Genomic DNA, 19,455 nt, shown 5'->3' on the forward strand with positions numbered 1-19,455 from the left:
TAAAATGATCCGAATTCAATCGTCCATGAAAGAATACTAATTATCCATCAGTCAATGGTTAAACCTTATGTTTAATTTTTTTTAATTAAATTTTTACTGACTTTTTTGTGAAATTTTTCTGATTAAAATGAGGCCAAACACGATATAATTTATATCACATTTATATGTATATGTCGGAGATAAAAGGACACCGAAGCCTTCCCTTTGGAATTTGGGAAAACCCCTTAACACATTAATCTAGATTCTACTATAGCCGCAATTAAGCAATTGTCGTTATTCAATCCGATTGTATTTGTTCGAGATTTGTGATAATGAATTTGGGCTCGAGGCGACAATCAGTCGCCGAATGTAGCCGCGGTCAAGGGATGAACGCTTTCTCTAACAGAGGTATAGAGAAATTCTATAGCTCTCCTTAAAAGAAATAATTGTAGCGGCACTCGACAGTAAACATTCCAACGGTTTCTGTCCCGTGGCTCGCCACACGCAGACCCTATTCTCCGGCTAAGATGATTACCAGATGTCGATGCATCTCCACAGTACATGTTCAGCAAGCTTGAGAACCCGTTATAAATTTTAAGATTCAGTTTACTAAAGTCCTTCAAACAGACAAACAGTTTTTGTCCCAACTACGTGAAGATAGGGGAAATGTATTTTTTTCACGAACGACGCTTCCCACTAGCAACCTTCCCTCAAGGGCGGCTAGCATCCTTTTCTCGATACCAACATGGAAATTGACCAATTGACAGCAACGTCAATTTCCCTCACTTTCCGAACAAGGGCTTTTCTCGACGAATCCGATGACCTCGTGTCCTTAGACACACCCCATCACAGTTTTCCTCTGCAGCATCACCCTGACGGAAAGTCATTCTCTCTCGTGATGTCTCAGTAGCGAGTTACATAGTGTCTTTACGCTTGGTGAATATTCTACGTTTTAACAAAAAGTTAGTTTAGTAATACTTGTACCGTAGACAAGCAAGTTGAGTACAACTTGGACTTTGGAAGGAAGCGCATTTTGTTATTCCGCTGACCGCGGATTCGTTATTGAACGTAGGATTATTGTCATTAGCATCTCGAGTATCTAATTACTACGGCTACTTGTCAAATTCTGTAATAATCATATTTGTACTAGTAAATATCTTCTCTGTTACATAACAACAATGGCTAATACAAATGAAGATTCGTTACACGCACCTAACCCTAATCATAATGTGAACCCGAAATATATATGCCAGAAATAATATATATGTCGGAGATGAAAGGAAAGCCGAAGCCTTTCCTTGGAAATTTTGGGAATATCCTCTAGTACTTTAGTCTAGATTTTATTATAGCTGTAATTGTTTAAAATTTGTGATAGCGAGATTGGGTTCGAGGTGACAATTGGTCGCCGAACGTAGCCACGCTCACGAGATAAGCGTTTTGCCTAACGGAGGTCTGGAGTAGTTGTATGGGTTTTCCGAGAAGTGAGATTGTGGCGGCATGCGGCCTCGAGAGCGGGCGCTACGAAACTAAAGGAAGGATTAACAAGGCGAGGGCAACTAATAAATCCAATCAGTATAAAAAAAAATAATAAATGAAACCAGCTAACGGATTGAACGAGTTACGAACCAAACAAATAAACCGGGAAATAAGAATAACTACAAAAGGGGAAATAATTGAAACACCAGATATGCATGTATATATAAATATATTTTAATCAATCAACTTGGAGAGTTACATATAAATATAAACATATATGCTAGACATGTAATGAACTAGTAAATACTAGAGTTAATGCTTATAATACTATGCAACAAATACAATGTTATCAATTTATGAAATATAAGTATATACGAAGTTAAGACTTAATAATCAAACGAATACATAAAACATACAATATTGTATTATTAAAGAAATAAAAGTTACATTATCAGAAACATATATATATGTGTGCGCATTCTATTAAACAGATACATACTTGAAACTAGCCTACGTTCCGGTAAAGAATTATAAAATAAGAACTACGTTACGAAACATGCATGTCTGTATATATACATATATAAATTATATTAATGTATGCTCTTTCTACATTATTGATTCAAATCAACAATCTAAGATACATACTTAAAACTAGCCTACGTTCCGGTAAAGAGTTATAAAATAAGAACTACGCTACGAAACATGCATGTCTCTATACAAACATATAAAAATCTATATTCTAAACTACTACTAATCTATGTGCATTCTACAATCTAAGATACATATTTAAAACTAGCCTACATGCCGGTAAAACATTATAAAATAAGAATTTGATTATGAAACATGCATGTCTCTATATAAACATATAAATAATCTATTTTTCTAAACTACTACTAATCTATGTGCATTCTACAATCTAAGATACATACTTAAAACTAGCCTACATACCGGTAAAACATTATAAAATAAGAATTTGATTATGAAACATGCATGTCTCTATATAAACATATAAATAATCTATTTTTCTAAACTAAAACTACTATTAATAATCTACAAAAGAAATAGAACACACAACGCAACACTTGGGACTAAGCGACAACCTGTCGATAGCTCAAACGCTCAAAATAATTAACACCGCAACGATTCGAGGAATTGCATACAGAAATTCTATCATCAAACACAATTATGTAAACACACATTAAACGCACAATAATCTAGAAACAAAACCTTCAATACTATGTTGTCACAATACAAGATATATATGTATATATGAAATCAAATGATTGACACATAACCTCAAATACACAACACTATATCACTAAAGAATCTGAATGAAAATCACTTTGCCAGAAATATATACATATATACGTGTGCGTGTTCTATCTTATTAAAAGAAATTAATATAAAACAAATAATTAACATTTCATTTCGTATGAACACTATACGGGCAAGAGAAATAGGCATATAAATACGTATATACATATATATATATGTACGTGTGAGTGCATATGTTTTATATTATCGAATGCTCTATAAAATAAACTACTCGAAACAATAAATAACGCGATCAAAGAATTACAAAACATTAGCTATACTGAAGTAACACACAACATAAACATATATATATACGTATATTCACACGAGATATACTACTGTCACTTTAAAATAATGTTAATAAATAAATGTTCTGATTGCGGTAGAATAAGGAAAAACGAGCGACAGACGAAAATTTACTTCGATATCAAACAAAACTAAAGACCCGCCACTAAAACTTTACTGATGACATTTATGAGCAGCCATGTTGGATTTATACGCGTCATGGCGACAGGAATATTAGGGATTAATGGAAGTCAGGCGCGAGAAACAAATCATGAAAACACATTGTTAACACTTTTCGAGTAAAAATAGCAGGGTACCATACTTTAGAAGATGCGTATCGTCAAGCCGTTAAAGCAACACACGAATTGAGACAAATAACCGACAGAACGCGACCCCATCGACCGACACCCTCGAACTATTACAGACGCGATAACGCACGTCCCTCGAACACTAATAACAATATCAGAAACAACCGCCAAGATCGAAGATCAGTACCTCCATCGCAGAATTTTCCGAATACTAATAGACAAAATATCATGTGTAACTATTGTAAAAAAACCCGGACATTTAGTGAAGGACTGTTACAAATTTAAAGCCCGAGTAGACGCCGGATTAATCGTACCCTACGCTTCGAGACCGTCGGGAAACCAAACACGTCCTTCGGGAGAATGGGGCGAGCCACGAGGGAACGATACGCCGAATCGCCCGAGAGTACAAGCGGCAATCAGGCGACCGGCGCCGACGGCAACAAACAGGACGAGGGCAGCCACCCACGCGAGATCAACTCCACCACCCATAACGAGAGACGGAGCGAACGCAATGCCGACTATAAGATCGAACGAACAGCCACTAAATACTGTGGGGGAGTCATCCCACAACCAAACAAGGCCACAGACAGAGAATCCAGAATCTCAAGACAAAAGGGAAAGAGCGAAGCACAAGCAACCGGCGAAGGAAAATCATCAAGAGTTGAATTCAGATTCGGAAGGCGACCTCTCCGAATTATTTCAGTAAAATTTAACGATTCTCCAACGACCCCAACTGCACGAATAGTTTCCCCAAATCTAAAAACCAAGACGAGTTTATTGTTAGACTCTGGATCGGAAATCAATATTATCAAGAAACCTGCTTTACCCGATTCAGCCATCATCGACGAGAAAGAATCAATTGAAGTGCGAGGAATTACGGCAACGAGCCTGGTCTCCCTAGGGCAGACGGTAATACAGGTCGCGGGCCATCCGGTTATTTTTCACGTAGTCGATGATTCATTACTAATCGATCAAGACGGAATCTTAGGATCCGAATTTTTTGCAGGTTGTAAAGCTCGTTTAGATTATGAAGAAAAACATATCAAATGGGGAAATATTTATATTCCCTTCGACACTAAGGAGAAAATAATTATACCGAAGCGAAGTTCAATAACGTGTTCAATTAATATCGCTAATCCAGAGATAAAAGAGGGATTTATTCCAAGAATCGAGCCGAGCAAGGGAATCTATTTCGGAAATGCAGTTGTGAGGAATCATAAAGGAAAAGGCTATATAAGAGTAATAAATACTACTTCAAGAGATTACGAATTTACAACACCGACGATGGTAATTAAGCAATTTGAAAATCCCTCCCCGCTTCCTAGGACAGCGTGTAATACAGTTTTAAAATCGAAGGAAAGTAGATACGAAAAAATAAATGAGTTACTACGACTCGAACACTTGAACGAAGAAGAAAAGGAAAATGTAAAAAAATTGATTCGTAACAATCAAGATAGATTTCATATTCCAGGAGATACATTGGAGGCAACTGAAGTTCTGGAACATAGAATAATTACCACAGATAATATACCAATTAATACCAAACAGTATCGATATCCGCCAATACATCGAGAAGAGATAAATCGACAGATTCAAGAATTGCTAGATACGGACGTAGTGGAACCATCAATATCTCCATATAACTCCCCGTTATGGATTGTGCCCAAAAAACCCGATTCGCAAGGAAATAAACGCTGGAGATTAGTTATCGATTATAGAAAATTGAACGATAAAACGATTGGCGATGCCTTCCCATTACCCAACATCACAGAAATATTGGATCAATTAGGAAGTGCAAAATATTTTTCCACGTTTGACTTAGCATCAGGCTTTCACCAGATCCGTATGTCGCAAGAGGACGCCCACAAAACGGCATTTTCGACACCATACGGACATTTTCAATTCAAAAGAATGCCCTTTGGATTAAAAAATGCCCCAGCAACATTTCAACGTTTAATGAACTCGGTATTATCGGGTCTGCAAGGAATAGAACTATTCGTCTATCTGGATGACATAGTGATTTATTCCAGATCTCTCCAGGAACACGAAATTAAATTTAATAAATTAATGGAAAGACCGAGGACAGCCAAATTACGATTACAACCCGATAAGTGTGAATTTTTACGGCATGAGGTGAATTATTTGGGACATATAATTAGTGAGGATGGCGTGAAACCCGATCCAAAAAAGGTCGAAGCCGTATCAAAATTTCCACGACCAAAGAAGGCGAAAAATATCAAACAATTTCTGGGACTAGCAGGATATTACAGAAGATTTATACCCGATTTCTCCAAGGTCGCGAAACCATTGACACAACTATTAAAGAAAGATACTCCCTTCAAATGGACGGAAAATCAAGAAGATGCATTCAATAATTTAAAAACAGCGTTAATGACGAAACCCATTCTACAATATCCAGACTTTTCTAAACCTTTTAACCTTACCACAGACGCATCAGGATATGCAATAAGCGGTGTACTGAGTCAAGGGCCAATCGGAAAGGATTTGCCGATTGCGTATGCCTCAAGACTATTAAATTCCGCCGAACAAAACTACTCTACTGTCACGGTGGTCGTGAGAACGCAACGAAAGGATGGTTATGCCTCACATACCTTGGTCAGCAAAATGATGGCTAAGCAGTAATAGAAACTGACAAGAGTACCGCTAAACAAAACGAACTAATCGCTACCCTGATTGAACAATTTGAAAGCCTAACTCACGAGTTTAGAAGCTTTAGAAACAGCACCGATCAAAACATTAAAAACATAAAAGAATTTGCGGAAACTAGCGATAGAAATCGCTCTAAAGAAATACGCGATCTTGCAAAAACCATGGAAATAAAATACGACACCGAGACTGACCAGTCGCAAATAAACGCCCATTTAGAAACCGCTGCTGATAACGTAACGGATGACGAAACTGACGGACCGAACACGTCACAAAGACCACGAGCCGCATCTAGCCGCGCCGCGATTAAACCAATAAACAACTACAACGAAGATCGAGGGCTCGAGGCAGATAAGGCCATACGAACTGTCGAGACACTACGTGGTCAAGATGACGTAGGCGTTGAAGATTTCATCTTATCGGTCCGCAAAGCAAGAGCTAGGTGCAAGGCAAGTGACAGAGAGCTATTATTAGATCTCATACTGATCGAAAAGATTACCGACAACGCGAAACGAAACATACGATATCTAAAAATCAACTCGTTCGAAGACTTATATTCATGCTTAAGACAACACGTATTAACACCAACAACTATTAGCAACTGTAGGGACAAATTAAAGAATTTAAAACAAGGGGCAACAGAAAGTGTACAATCTTTTAACTCCAGATTCCGACAACAGCTAAACGAATTAAATTATGCAGTCCAAAACGAAAACCGCACACCAACAGAACGACGCGTAGCTATAGATATTGAAGAACGCGAAGCACTTAAAACATATTTGCTCAACTTACGATACGAGATAGGACAGATGGTGGTATCTAGCGATCCAAAGAACCTGAACCTTGCCCAACAACTAGCAGCTGATAGAGAACAATGGTTACGAGATGCAAATCGTGTTGCCAACCGCCCAAAGAATCAATCTCACAACATTACATTAGTATCCAAGCGAACTACTACCGATTCACAGCCACAAACTTTTGCTCAGCTACCTAGCCGACCATTAGACAACCGCATGAAACCGAAGTGTCCAAAGTGTTTACGAATTGGACACACAGCCGAAAAATGCTACTCTCGAAATTTTCCATTCGCCAGCCAAGGAAAGATTCCACCTCGAGTAAACCAAACAACGGAGAACCCAGAGGAAGCTTACCTCGAGTTAACTGCACCACCACCGGAAGATTACTATCAATCGTACTGCAACGAAGAGACGGAGGAAGAGCCAGATTCCTCATCGATACCGGAGCAGGAATCAACCTTATAAAAGAAAAAGCCTCACTAAACGTCCAAACTTCTAACCCAAAAACCTTCCTAATGGGAAGTGACAAACATACCACTAACAAAATTTGCAATTTAACCATGCTCAAGAAAAATCATCAATTCTACGTAGTCCCTAACAACTTTCCCCTAATCGAAGATGGAATAATCGGACTCCCATTCCTTACAAAGTATCAATACAGCGTCACTAACAATAAACTAACTTTAGACGAAATTATATTACCATTCCAGGAAACCGATAGCAAGATAAGACCAGGCGAAACTCTAATCTCCGCCCAATACATCGAAGGAAAGCCCACAACAGTATGTTTCATCGACACTGGTAAGCAAATCTGTCACATTACAAACGAAATAGAGAAACCCGATAAACTAAGCCAAATTAATAAATTCGCACAAATAATACGTACCAAACATATTGATCCAGAACTTCGAGAACCCCTTGAGAAAATCCTCATCAATTACTTAGTCGTTTTTAATATGGAAACAGACTCATTACCATGTACCAACTTGACAGAACATACAATCACACTCAAGACAGACAAACCTATAAACATCAAATCTTATAGACCGCCCGAATGTCATAAAAAGGAAATCGAGACTCAAATCAACGACATGTTAGACAAACAAATCATAGAACCATCGGACAGTCCATATAACGCACCAATTTGGGTAGTTCCAAAAAAATTAGATGCATCAGGCAAACAAAAATGGAGAATCGTTATAGATTTTAGAAAATTAAACGAGCAAACAGACCAAGACGCGTATCCTTTACCAAATTCGGACGAAATACTCGAGCACTTAGGCAAAGCTAAATTTTTCTCGGCCCTAGACCTCTCGTCAGGATTTCACCAGATACCTATGGAGCAAAATTCCAAAAAATATACTGCATTCTCAACCCCACAAGGTCACTTCCACTATAATCGCATGCCCTTCGGCCTTAAAAACGCACCGGCGACGTTTCAACGTATGATGGATACCGCGCTACGGGGGTTAATAGGAAATAACTGTTTCGTATACCTGGATGACATTATAATATTCGGGAGCACCATCCAAGAACATAACCGAAATCTAGCCATTATACTAGACAGACTACAAAATTTAGGATTAAAAATACAACCGGACAAATGCGAATTTTTGAAACCGGAATTAGAATACTTAGGACACGTAGTAACAAAGGAAGGAGTAAAACCTAATCCCAAAAAGATTCAAGCCGTGAAAGACTTTAAAACACCAAAGACCGCGACCCACATAAAGTCATTCTTAGGACTCGTTGGATACTATAGAAAATTTATACGTAATTTTTCTAAAATCGCAAAACCATTGACAGATCTCACAAAAAAGGACACTCCATTCTACTGGACCGATAGACAACAACTTGCATTTGACACACTAAAACAAAAACTCTGCAAAGCCCCTGTACTACAATATCCAGACTTTGAAAAAACATTCACATTAACAACAGACGCAAGTAACGAAGGGTTAGGAGCAATACTCTCCCAAGACGGACATCCATGCTGTTATATATCCCGAACTTTGAACCCTCCTGAAAAGAATTATTCCACAACCGAGAAAGAGTTATTAGCAATAGTATGGTCAATCAAAAGACTAAGACAATACCTACTTGGTAGAAAATTTAAAATTCAAAGCGATCATCAAGCCTTGAAATGGTTAAAGAATGTTAAAGACCCCTCATCGAGACTCATGCGATGGCGTTTGAGACTCGAGGAGTACGATTATGAAATCGAATACAAAAAAGGAAAAGAAAATACAGCTGCAGATGCTCTATCCCGATTGTATCCTATCACTAATGAAGAAATCCAACCCAATGTAGAAAACCCGGACTATTATGACGAGTATATAGACTGGAAAATCAATATCACCCCAGCTCTGATAACCCAAAAACCTAACAGACCACACTTTAAACAAATTACAAAGACCGAACTGGGAGACTTTAACGAACAGCATTGGTTGCGTCAATTAACCAAACACTTTATTAAACACCGAACCGGACGCTTACAAATAGGAATAAACGACAATAGCTTCAGCACGTTAGAAAAGGTAAATATTCAACTCATGCTAAGGTTTCTAACAACTAGATTCCCTCAAATTAAATTAATATTTGGACAAGATCCGCCAGTAGACTACGATAACGAACAAAAACAAACGATACTACGCGAAAATCATAACGAATTAGTAGGACACTTAGGTATACACCGCACCGTGAAACGAATACAAGAGCACCATCACTGGACAAACCTAGAACAAGACGTTACAGAATTCATACAAAACTGCGAAACCGGCCAACGAGAAAAGCTAAATCGTATCAGGGCCAAGGAACAACCTATGATAACTGACACACCCCTTAATCCTAATGACAAAATCGCAATGGACATATTCGGACCTCTCACCAAAACCAAACGGGGCAATCAGTTTATCCTGTCTATCCAAGATCAATTAACCAAATATCTCATCCTCATACCCTTAAAAGACCAAACAGCCAACTCAATCATTAACGAACTTTTGGATCACTATGTGTACATATTTTCCGCACCAAAAAGTATTCTGACGGACATGGGACGAAATTTCGTATGTAAATTGATGGACACATTTGAAAGGGCTTTCAAAATCCGACACATAAAAACCACTTCTTTCCATCCACAATCTAACGGATCCCTTGAACGAACGCATGCCGTAGTAAAGGACCTTATTCGAACTTGTACGACCGACCGACAGAACGACTGGGATGAAAACTTAAAATTAATATGCATGGGATATAATACTTCAGTACACGAGACGACCGGACATACACCATCCGAACTAACATTTGGACGACAAGCTAACATGCCATCCTCAATATCAACCACTCCTAGCCTAACCAGAGAACAATTGTTTAACCTCTGGAAAAATCGACACAACGCCTATATAGCTAAAGCAAGACGAGTTACCGAATCTAACAAAAAGCGATACCAGAGGGATCAAATGCGAAAAATTATTAAAACACAGACGATATTCCGAGTAAAAGATAAAGTATGGGTACATAACGATCACAAAACTAACAAGCTAGACCACGAATGGCTAGGACCTGCAGAAATCCTCTCATCCAATCCACCCACCTATCTTATCGAATATTCCAACGGTCACACGCAAAGAATCCACGGTAACAGGCTAAAACCCTACCTTTCAGGAAGAAGACCATAATATGGATCATCATAACACTCGAGTACATTAGAAGCGATCTAGAAGTAAAACCATTGAATTACGCCAACATATTCCTGGAACACATTGACAATTGCTATCTGTACAACGAACAAATAGATATCACCCTTATAGTAGGCCTTAACGATCCAATTGACCAAGTTAATAGATTACAACGCGTAATAGATTTAATAGACCGTCAATGTAAACCACCTTGCGCTTACATACCAGAAATAAGCAGCCTAAAATTTAAGTACAGAAATCTTCAAAACCTGACTCGGCAACTCAAATTATTATTGCGTTATAAAAGCAAACGCGGATTGCTCAATGTCATAGGCTCAGTATCCAAAACTTTATTCGGAACTCTCGACGAAAACGATTTAGAACTCATTAACAAGAACATCGATACATTATTTGATTCCAACAATAAAATAAAAACAATTCTTAGTAACCAAACCGCACTCATCAAACGCGTGCTAGACAATACCAAAACAAATCAACTTGAAAACTTAGCCAACGATATACACAAGATTGAAAACCACAATGAAAAAAACGAAATATTAGTCTCCCTATTAATTCAAAGCGAATCTACCATATCAGAACTCCATATAAACATCGACGAAATTTTTAACACTGTTATGTTAGGGAAACAAGGAATCATAAACCCACAAGTTATAGAACCCGAACAATTCTTAAAAACACTTGACCAAATAACGAGACAAAACTTTATGACTAACCATATCGAACCTTCAGTTCAAAACTTTCAACTAATTCTAGATCTAAGCAAACTAAAGGTATGGATAAGAGATAACAAACTTATATATACAATAACTGTGCCGCTTTTGGAAAACAATGAATGGAAAATAACTAAAATTTACCCGATACCTTCCAAACAAAACTCTGTATTCATTGCGCCTGTAATAGAAACTGATTTGATACTAACCGACTCAGAACAATACACCTTTGTCGATAGTCACTACTTAAACAAATATTGTAAACGAACGGCAATCATCCACATTTGTAAAAAAACTCAACCGAGTCACAATAGAATCAATTCACCTGAATGCAGATCAGAATTAATTACTAATCGACAGACGGTCAAAACTTGCCCGACTGCTGTCTTCAAGCTGGAAGAATTGACGTTCGTACCTTTGCAGACGGAAAACCATTATATTATTATTCCTGCGAAAAATGTACAAATCGACGTGTTATGTAAGACACATAAAATCCTAGAAATTAGACAACCAAGCTTAATTAGCAGTAAAACCGGGTGCATAATCACATACGATCATAATATTATGAAAATAGGAGGATCACATAAAAATATCTCTTACGAAACCAAATTTAAGAATAGCATATACAGCTTCGAAGAAACAGATGTTCCAATATTAGAGAAAATATTAGAAACAGCTCCAAAAGTAACTCACAATTTTAACCAATATAAAGCCAACCTCGACACATTACAAACACAAATCAGTACCCTGCAATTTGAGCGACGCATAAATTCATTGAAGAAATATGGCATATCCACACTACAAATATTAGGAATCATAGCCCTAGGACTAGGAACAATATATGTAATGTACAAATGTAAACTTTTCGAATGTCTACGCCGATCATTTCCTAAAAATGTACGTATCAAAATACTCTGCCCTACCGCTCGCGTAAACAGGATCGATCAAACATCAACAGTACCAAGGACGGTCACCTTCCAAAATATCACCGAAGACGAAGATGAGGGGATCATTCAACTTAGAAGCCCCACCAGAGCCTTACGCTTTAGCGGAGCAAAGCGAAGCTAAGGAGGGGGGAATGTCACGGTGGTCGTGAGAACGCAACGAAAGGATGGTTATGCCTCACATACCTTGGTCAGCAAAATGATGGCTAAGCAGTAATAGAAACCCTATGTGACCGGCATCCAGCGATAGCCCCTCCACAGGAGCCGGGTCCTTGATATAAAAAAGTACCTCTCGAGTCGTTGTAAGAACATTCTTTTCTGTGCTGTTTGACCATTCTGTATTGTTACTGTGTCAGTGTTCAATAAATTTTCTAATAACAATCAAAATTTAAGTACGAATTTCTCACCTTGCGTGCGGAACGTGAAATTACCCCGAATCGACGTGACACTACCATAGAAAAGGAGTGGCTGGCAATTGTTTACAGCGCAATGCACTTCCGACCGTATCTTTACGGAAGAAAGTTTACTATCGTAACCGATCATAAACCTTTAGTGTGGATGCATTCTATCAAAGATCCTACTTCCAGAATTTGGAAATGGAAATTAAAATTATCGGACTTTGAATTTGATATTGTATACAAAGAAGGCAGAGCGAACGTAAACGCAGACGCAGGAACCTTCCAGAAGTATGTTTACCAATCAGAAAGAGAGAGGAAGTCTCACCGATTCGCTATCCTGTCCCAAAAAGATTCGAAATAGACACGTCAACGGAAGACTCTCCCGTATTCGAAGCCAAACCACGCGTCTTGCCTCAACCCAGTGATTCCAAAAACCAAGGAAAGGGTTTTACCCGAAAACATTTTACAATAGAAGAAACCCCCATAAAATATTTAGACCAAGCACTAACAGAAATCAATGTAAGTACAGACAGAGAAATAACCAATCGAGAAAAGGAAGACACGGACACGACAAGCGAAAAAGAAACCTCCACTGTAGTTCCAGAACTAATTCAACAACAAGAAAAGGACACGAGACCTACGATAATTGCGGAACTAAAAATTTCGGAAACCCGAGACTCAATTGCAAGAGTAAGTGACCATAAAGTAGTATTTATAGATATACACGGCAAACCGATAGATAAAGGAGCCTTAGAAATGAAGGAAACGGGAAAATTGCCTCGTTATGAAGATTTAATGTTAGAAAAAGCAAGATTGAATTACGATTCCGGAAAATACATTGTATCCCTACCGATAAAGGAAAATAGAAATATTCCAATAACACCAGACAATTTATTAAACTCGCTAAGATCTCTATTAGACGTAGTAAATGAAAAACAGTTAACTTCGTTTAGCATTAGCAAAGGAAACTTGGAGGAAATACCCTGGCGATATACAATCAGAAAATTAAAGGGAATATTTATGGAAAAAACCTTATCCATCACCATTTGCACTGGAGAAGTAATTACTCCACCTGTGGAAGCGCGGAACAACATAATACGAGAAAAACATGAATCAAGCGTAGCAGGACACAAAGGAATTACCAAAACTTATCAAAGAATACGACAACACTACTATTGGGAAAATATGAAAAAGGAAATTCAAGATTACGTAAGAACATGTAAGGAATGTCAATTAAAGAAACTCACAAGAATAAAAGCAAAACAACCAATGGTACTTACAGACACACCGGGTAAAGCATTCGATAAAATTAGTATGGATATTGTAGGACCATTACCAAAAACTCAAAAGGGAAATGAATATATATTAACCATCCAAGATTTATTAACAAAATACTCAATTGGGATTCCACTAGGAGGAATCTCGTCAGCCGAGATAGCGGACGCTTTTGTAAAGCGATTTATTTGTCGTTTCGGATCACCGAGAGCTATTCTCACTGATCAAGGAACGAACTTTACATCCTCACTAATGAAGAAAGTAGCAAAGAGATTCCGCATCAAACAATACACCACGACGGCATATCATCCACAAAGTAACGGTTCAATCGAAAGATCTCACCACGTACTGATTGAATATCTCAAATTATACATTGAAAATTCCAGAAATTGGGACGAATGGGTAGAATTAGCTATGTTTTCTTATAATACCTCTGTACACGAAGGAACGAAATTCTCCCCGCACGAATTAGTTTTTGGACATTTAGCCAGAGAACCTACTGGTGAAGTAATAATCGAAGAGAACATGGAACCAACATACGCAGAATATCTCGAAGACCTGTTCGATAAAATTAACACCGTACAACGAATGGCAAGAGAAAATTTAATAAAATCCAAACTAAGATCAAAAGAATATTACGACCGACGAATCAACCCCCAGGATTTTAAAGTAGGAGATTCGATATATTTACTAAAAGAACCCAGTAAAGGAAAATTCTCCGATCAATATACTGGACCATATAAAGTGCTAGAAATCCTGCAGAACCAAAACGTCAAGATTGAAGTAAAAGGGATTCCGCGAACAGTGCACTTAAACAAGCTAAAACTAGCGCATAATCGAAATAAACAATGAATAAAGTGATTTCAGTGGGCAACGTAGTGCAGTAGTGTATGTTGTAGTGCTGTTTGTCGAATAATACAGATATCGAACACCTAAAAGGAAAAAGGGAAAATTATTATATGTGTTTCAATTATTGCTTAAATATAAAACGTGTTAACTCAATGAACAATTAACTAGTGAAAGTGAAAGTTACCTTGTGAACAAGTGATCAACATACAAGAAAGTGTACGTGCAAGTATAGGTTATGGATCGTTGTTCGTGGAACATAATGTACGACAGCTACCTAAAATAAGTGAATAAATTAGTCTCAATTGTCTCAGTGCAAAATACGAGGTTACTAAGTGTTATAACTATATTGTGGATAAATCAAAAGGAAATGTGACACTGTTCGTCGAATAATACAGATAGCGAAAACCTAAAAAAGAAAAAAAAAAGGAAAATTATCATGTGTACTCCAATTATTGTTTGAATATACAACGTGTTGATTCAATAAAATTAAAAGAGTGAAAGTGAAAGTTACCTTGTGAACAAGTAATCATCATACGAGAAGGTTTACGTGCAAAATAGGTTATGGATCTCTGTTTGCGAAACACCATGTACAACAGCCAGCTGAAAAATAAATGAACTAATTAACTTCAATTGCCTTAATGCAAAATACAACAGTACTAAATGTTATAACAATACTGTGGAAGCATTGCACTGTTCATCGAACAACACAGATGGCGGAAACCTCAAAAGAAAAGAAGCTTATTACAAGTGCTCCAATTACTGTTTGAATGGGAAACGAGCTAGTTCAACGAATAACGAAAACAGTGAAAGTGCAACTTACCTCGTGAACAATCAATCACCATACAAGGAAGTGTACATGCATGGATTTCGCAGATTAACAAGAAGAAATAAAATAGCTGATAAATATAGAAAGTGGTTAGAAAATAATTAAGATAGATTAATTGAAAGTAAAAGGATATTTTATTATGTATTAATCTACGTAGCATTGTTATATTATTATATCTAACATGTAGAAGTGGATTTTGTAATGCACAATAGCGGTCGCACACACAATGCATTATACACATATTAAATTAAATGAATTAAACAGTACCTTTATAGCCACAGATATAAGACGATTGAAGACAACCGTAGTAAGTATCCAAGGCTTATCGAAGAATCGGATGATGTTGTGGGAATGATCTAGGTAAGTGATGCAGCATCGAAAGAGTAGAATCTGAAGAATTACAGACAATGTTAATCTAACAAATAGATTTTAATCACTAATAAAGAAACTAATTCATATCATACACAAAATAATAGCAAATAGCAAGTACAAGCAATAATAAATTAATAGAAAAGAATGAGAAAGGTCAATAAACACAGAAGTAGGTTAGAAATTAATCAAGATAGACTAACTAAATATTAACAACATGACTGAACTCGGTGCAAAAGAATAAAGTTACGCTACACAAAATATCTGGTAACACAATACACAAAAAACATTAACTAAATTAAACAAGACTTATATAAATGCAAGTCACGTATAATCAAAACAATGACTATCGAAATTCGATAACAATACAATCCATGCTATCACATTAAGGTAGCACACGGTATTGACACACACAATATCATGAAACACAAAACAATATTACAAAAACATTACTAAGTAAAATTATAGTGATTAACAATTAATTAACTATTTCAACGACACGCTACTGTTGACATTAAACCAACGCCATACCAAAGATACACGCGAGCGGCCATGTTGAAAAATTCGTCGCGCTCACATCCAAATAATAGCCAATAGAATGAAATACAGCATCATAATAGTAATATTAGGTACTAATAAAAAAAAAACAACAACAAAAAAAAGGGGAGAGAGTTAAGGAAAATACATATAATAAATAACAACTAACATAATCATAACATATTATATATATTATATTATATACAGAGATACAGTATTCATACAAGGAACAGGTCCGAATGAAACATATATATATAAAAAAAAAGAAAAAAAAATATATAATATATATATATTAACTATTTTTGTATGTGTGTATAGAACTGATGGCGAATTCATCAACCATTCTCTGAACGACGGATGGAAGAACATGTAGATGTTGTCCAGACGTTTCACGAGGAATCCAGAGAGCATTTTGAATCTCTGCAGAAAATCCTTCCATGCATGTTCGTTTACAAAAATCTGACAGACATCGAAAGAATTTTTTTTTTTAGTCCAAGGAATAGCAATCCGTACCGTAGAACTGTAAAGCACCTGTACGCCACTCACGAAACCAAATACTTTTGCTATCCACCTGTAAACAAATGACATTTATAACTATGCATATAACTTTCACCTAATGTTTAACAATATATACATACACGCATGTTGTAAAGTAGGCGATATCTATTGATAATCTAAGTGACTCGTAAAATAAGTCGTCATATTTACCATTGCACGCACACACACACACATATATATATATATATATATATATATATATATATATTCAAAGACAAGCTATAATTGAAATAAAAAAAAAATAATAATAAAAAAAAAAACAACACACAAAAAAACATATAAACTTTTTTTTATATATTAATAATAATAATAAAAGGTTATTCTTATTTCTAATAAACCCGAGAGTAAGAAACCATTTAATAAATTGTTGATAGGAAGATGAACTGCCTAGTCATCGTACTCACCCTCATCAAAATAACACACGGCCTGGTAGGATATGACTGCAATGGCAACCACCTCAATGTTACCACTATCTCTCTAAACTCCATCGGGGACTGCAGCATACAGCCTACATTGACTGAAACCCAAGATATTTATATACAATTACTTCAACTCTCAGAATTTGAATTTACCAACGTAAGGCAATGCAAGGTGCAAATAACTCGAATTGTATATTACTGTGGCATGCACTCTCACACGTCGGCAGTGCATAACGGATTCGCCGAATACCTCCATGAAACAACCGCCCAACAATGCGCAAGGATGCACCAAGACGGCACGTTTTCACTCGGACCACAAAACCTTATAGTTGGCCTAAAGGATAATGCAACAGAAACAAGGTCGCTTGTCCTAGCCGGCAAGCTAACAGACGACGGCAGCTGCCAGGGAACACAGTATGTAGAGCCATACGGGAGCTGGGAAAAGGTCGTCGTACAAGCAACAGTGAGGATAAGTTTAAAATCAGCAGTCGTGCCAGTACGGATCGAGGAGAACAAAATTCTACTGAAATCAGGAACGGTATGTACCTTTAGCGAAGGAAACTGTCTAGACGCTGAAGACGGATACACTTATTGGCAACCACAACCACCCTCACCATGCAAATTTGATCAGTACGATGTGCTATATGAAGGAATTGCTACAAAGATCCAAGAAATAAAAACCAACAGAGAATCAGCACAACCAGTTTACGCACTAACAACGCAGGAAGTAACATTTGCACTGACTAAAACCGGAGAACAGCCACTGTGTGGATATACCCTACTATCCACCGAACATCCCAAATTGTTCCTGTTAGAAACAACAAGAGGAAATACGTTCATCTCCAAAAGAAAGACAGCAGTCGAAAACTTGGACATATTCGCATACGTCAACTCAAAATTCATTTACGTAGAGAAACATATTAAACGACAAATGACAACATTGTACCATGATATATTGACACAAAGATGTACCACGCAGAAGAAACTAATAGAGAATGCTTTAAGCTTAGCAATCTTACTGCCCGATGAATTTGCATATACCATAACCAAAACCCCAGGACACATGGCCCTGATCGCAGGAGAAGCAGTCCACATAGTCAAATGCATTCCGGTACAAGTAAAGGTACGACATACAACAGAATGTTACTCGGAGCTACCCGTTTGGCAAGGGAATCGCACCGCATTTTTAACGCCAAAAACACACATTCTAACGCAACACGGAAACCACAGAGAATGTAGCGCGGTATTACCTACACTATACAATATCGACGGACTCTGGCACAAATTCGTACCAAAACCCATGGAAACAATTGCACCACAGGAACTCCGCCCGGATGTATTATTGTATATATATATGTAATATTGTATATTGTATATGTATTGTATATATATTGTATATATATATTGTATATATGTATATGTATGTAATATTCAGCACCATCGTCGTTGGCCACGAGCGGAATATACACCCAAAAGGACCTTGATGCACTTCGGGACCACGTCATGTTCCCGGCAGAAAAATCTGCAGTTTTGAACACATTGGCCAGAGGAGAAACAGGAAAAACAATCGTCCCTGGAACAGTAAACATTCTGGGAATGATGGACGAAAACACATTAACGACAATAGCAAAAAATACCATATCAAGCTTATGGATTGGTTTCATGGAATTTGGAACCGTCAGTGCAGCAATATTTGGAATACTTGTAATATTTAAACTAATCAAGACGATAATAGATATAGCCATACATGGATACCAATTACGTGAAACTTACGGATGTGGAATCGCCCTATTAGCAGCAATATGCGGCTCGGTTACCCACCTGCTACTATACCTCAAAAGAAAACGAAATATCGATGATCAAACAGCACAACCTCAAGGGATATCGATAACACCGGTAGTCACTCAACTACCAACGACATCTACGTCCGCCTTGAGCGAACTCAGAGATACCATCAGTCAAATTTCCTTTGGAAATTTGAACTCCAAGGGCGGGGATGTCACGTCCCGCGCTCCGCACGCGCCGTAACGAGAACAAGAAAACTAT

General features: G+C 37.3%; 1 protein-coding gene and 1 long non-coding RNA gene across 4 annotated transcripts; one reads left to right on the plus strand and one right to left on the minus strand.

Annotated features, from left to right (window-relative positions):
* Positions 1-1,667: 1,667 nt before the first annotated feature.
* Positions 1,668-16,419, minus strand: LOC143304521 (uncharacterized). Of its 3 annotated transcripts, none has more exons than XR_013061180.1 (5): positions 16,402-16,419; positions 15,794-15,916; positions 15,212-15,300; positions 14,885-14,974; positions 1,668-14,783 (listed from the first exon to the last, which is right to left on the minus strand). It is a non-coding gene; the product is annotated as an uncharacterized LOC143304521 (long non-coding RNA). The 3 variants fall into 3 exon arrangements; XR_013061179.1 differs by having other exon boundaries at positions 14,885-15,106; XR_013061181.1 differs by lacking the exons at positions 15,794-15,916; positions 16,402-16,419 and adding an exon at positions 15,376-15,444 and having other exon boundaries at positions 14,885-15,106.
* A 339-nt stretch (positions 16,420-16,758) lies between these two features.
* LOC143304522 (uncharacterized) lies at positions 16,759-18,769 on the plus strand. The gene is made up of 2 exons (XM_076626997.1): positions 16,759-16,875; positions 17,365-18,769. Exons 1-2 carry the CDS (start codon positions 16,790-16,792, stop codon positions 18,767-18,769), a joined length of 1,491 nt encoding a protein of 496 aa, XP_076483112.1. The 5' UTR covers positions 16,759-16,789.
* The last annotated feature ends 686 nt before the right edge of the window (positions 18,770-19,455 follow it).

Source organism: Bombus vancouverensis, unplaced genomic scaffold (assembly GCF_051014615.1).
Source record: "Bombus vancouverensis nearcticus unplaced genomic scaffold, iyBomVanc1_principal scaffold0038, whole genome shotgun sequence".
Classification (NCBI taxonomy): Eukaryota; Metazoa; Arthropoda; class Insecta; order Hymenoptera; family Apidae; genus Bombus; species Bombus vancouverensis.

What these genes read in the sequence shown, in the direction of transcription:
- LOC143304522 (XM_076626997.1), top strand. Translation starts at nt 16,790, where the DNA reads ATGGAAGAACATGTAGATGTTGTCCAGACGTTTCACGAGGAATCCAGA. An exon ending in CAGAAAATCCTTCCATGCAT is followed by an intron (nt 16,876 to 17,364) that starts GTTCGTTTACAA and finishes AATTGTTGATAG; the next exon opens with GAAGATGAACTGCCTAGTCA.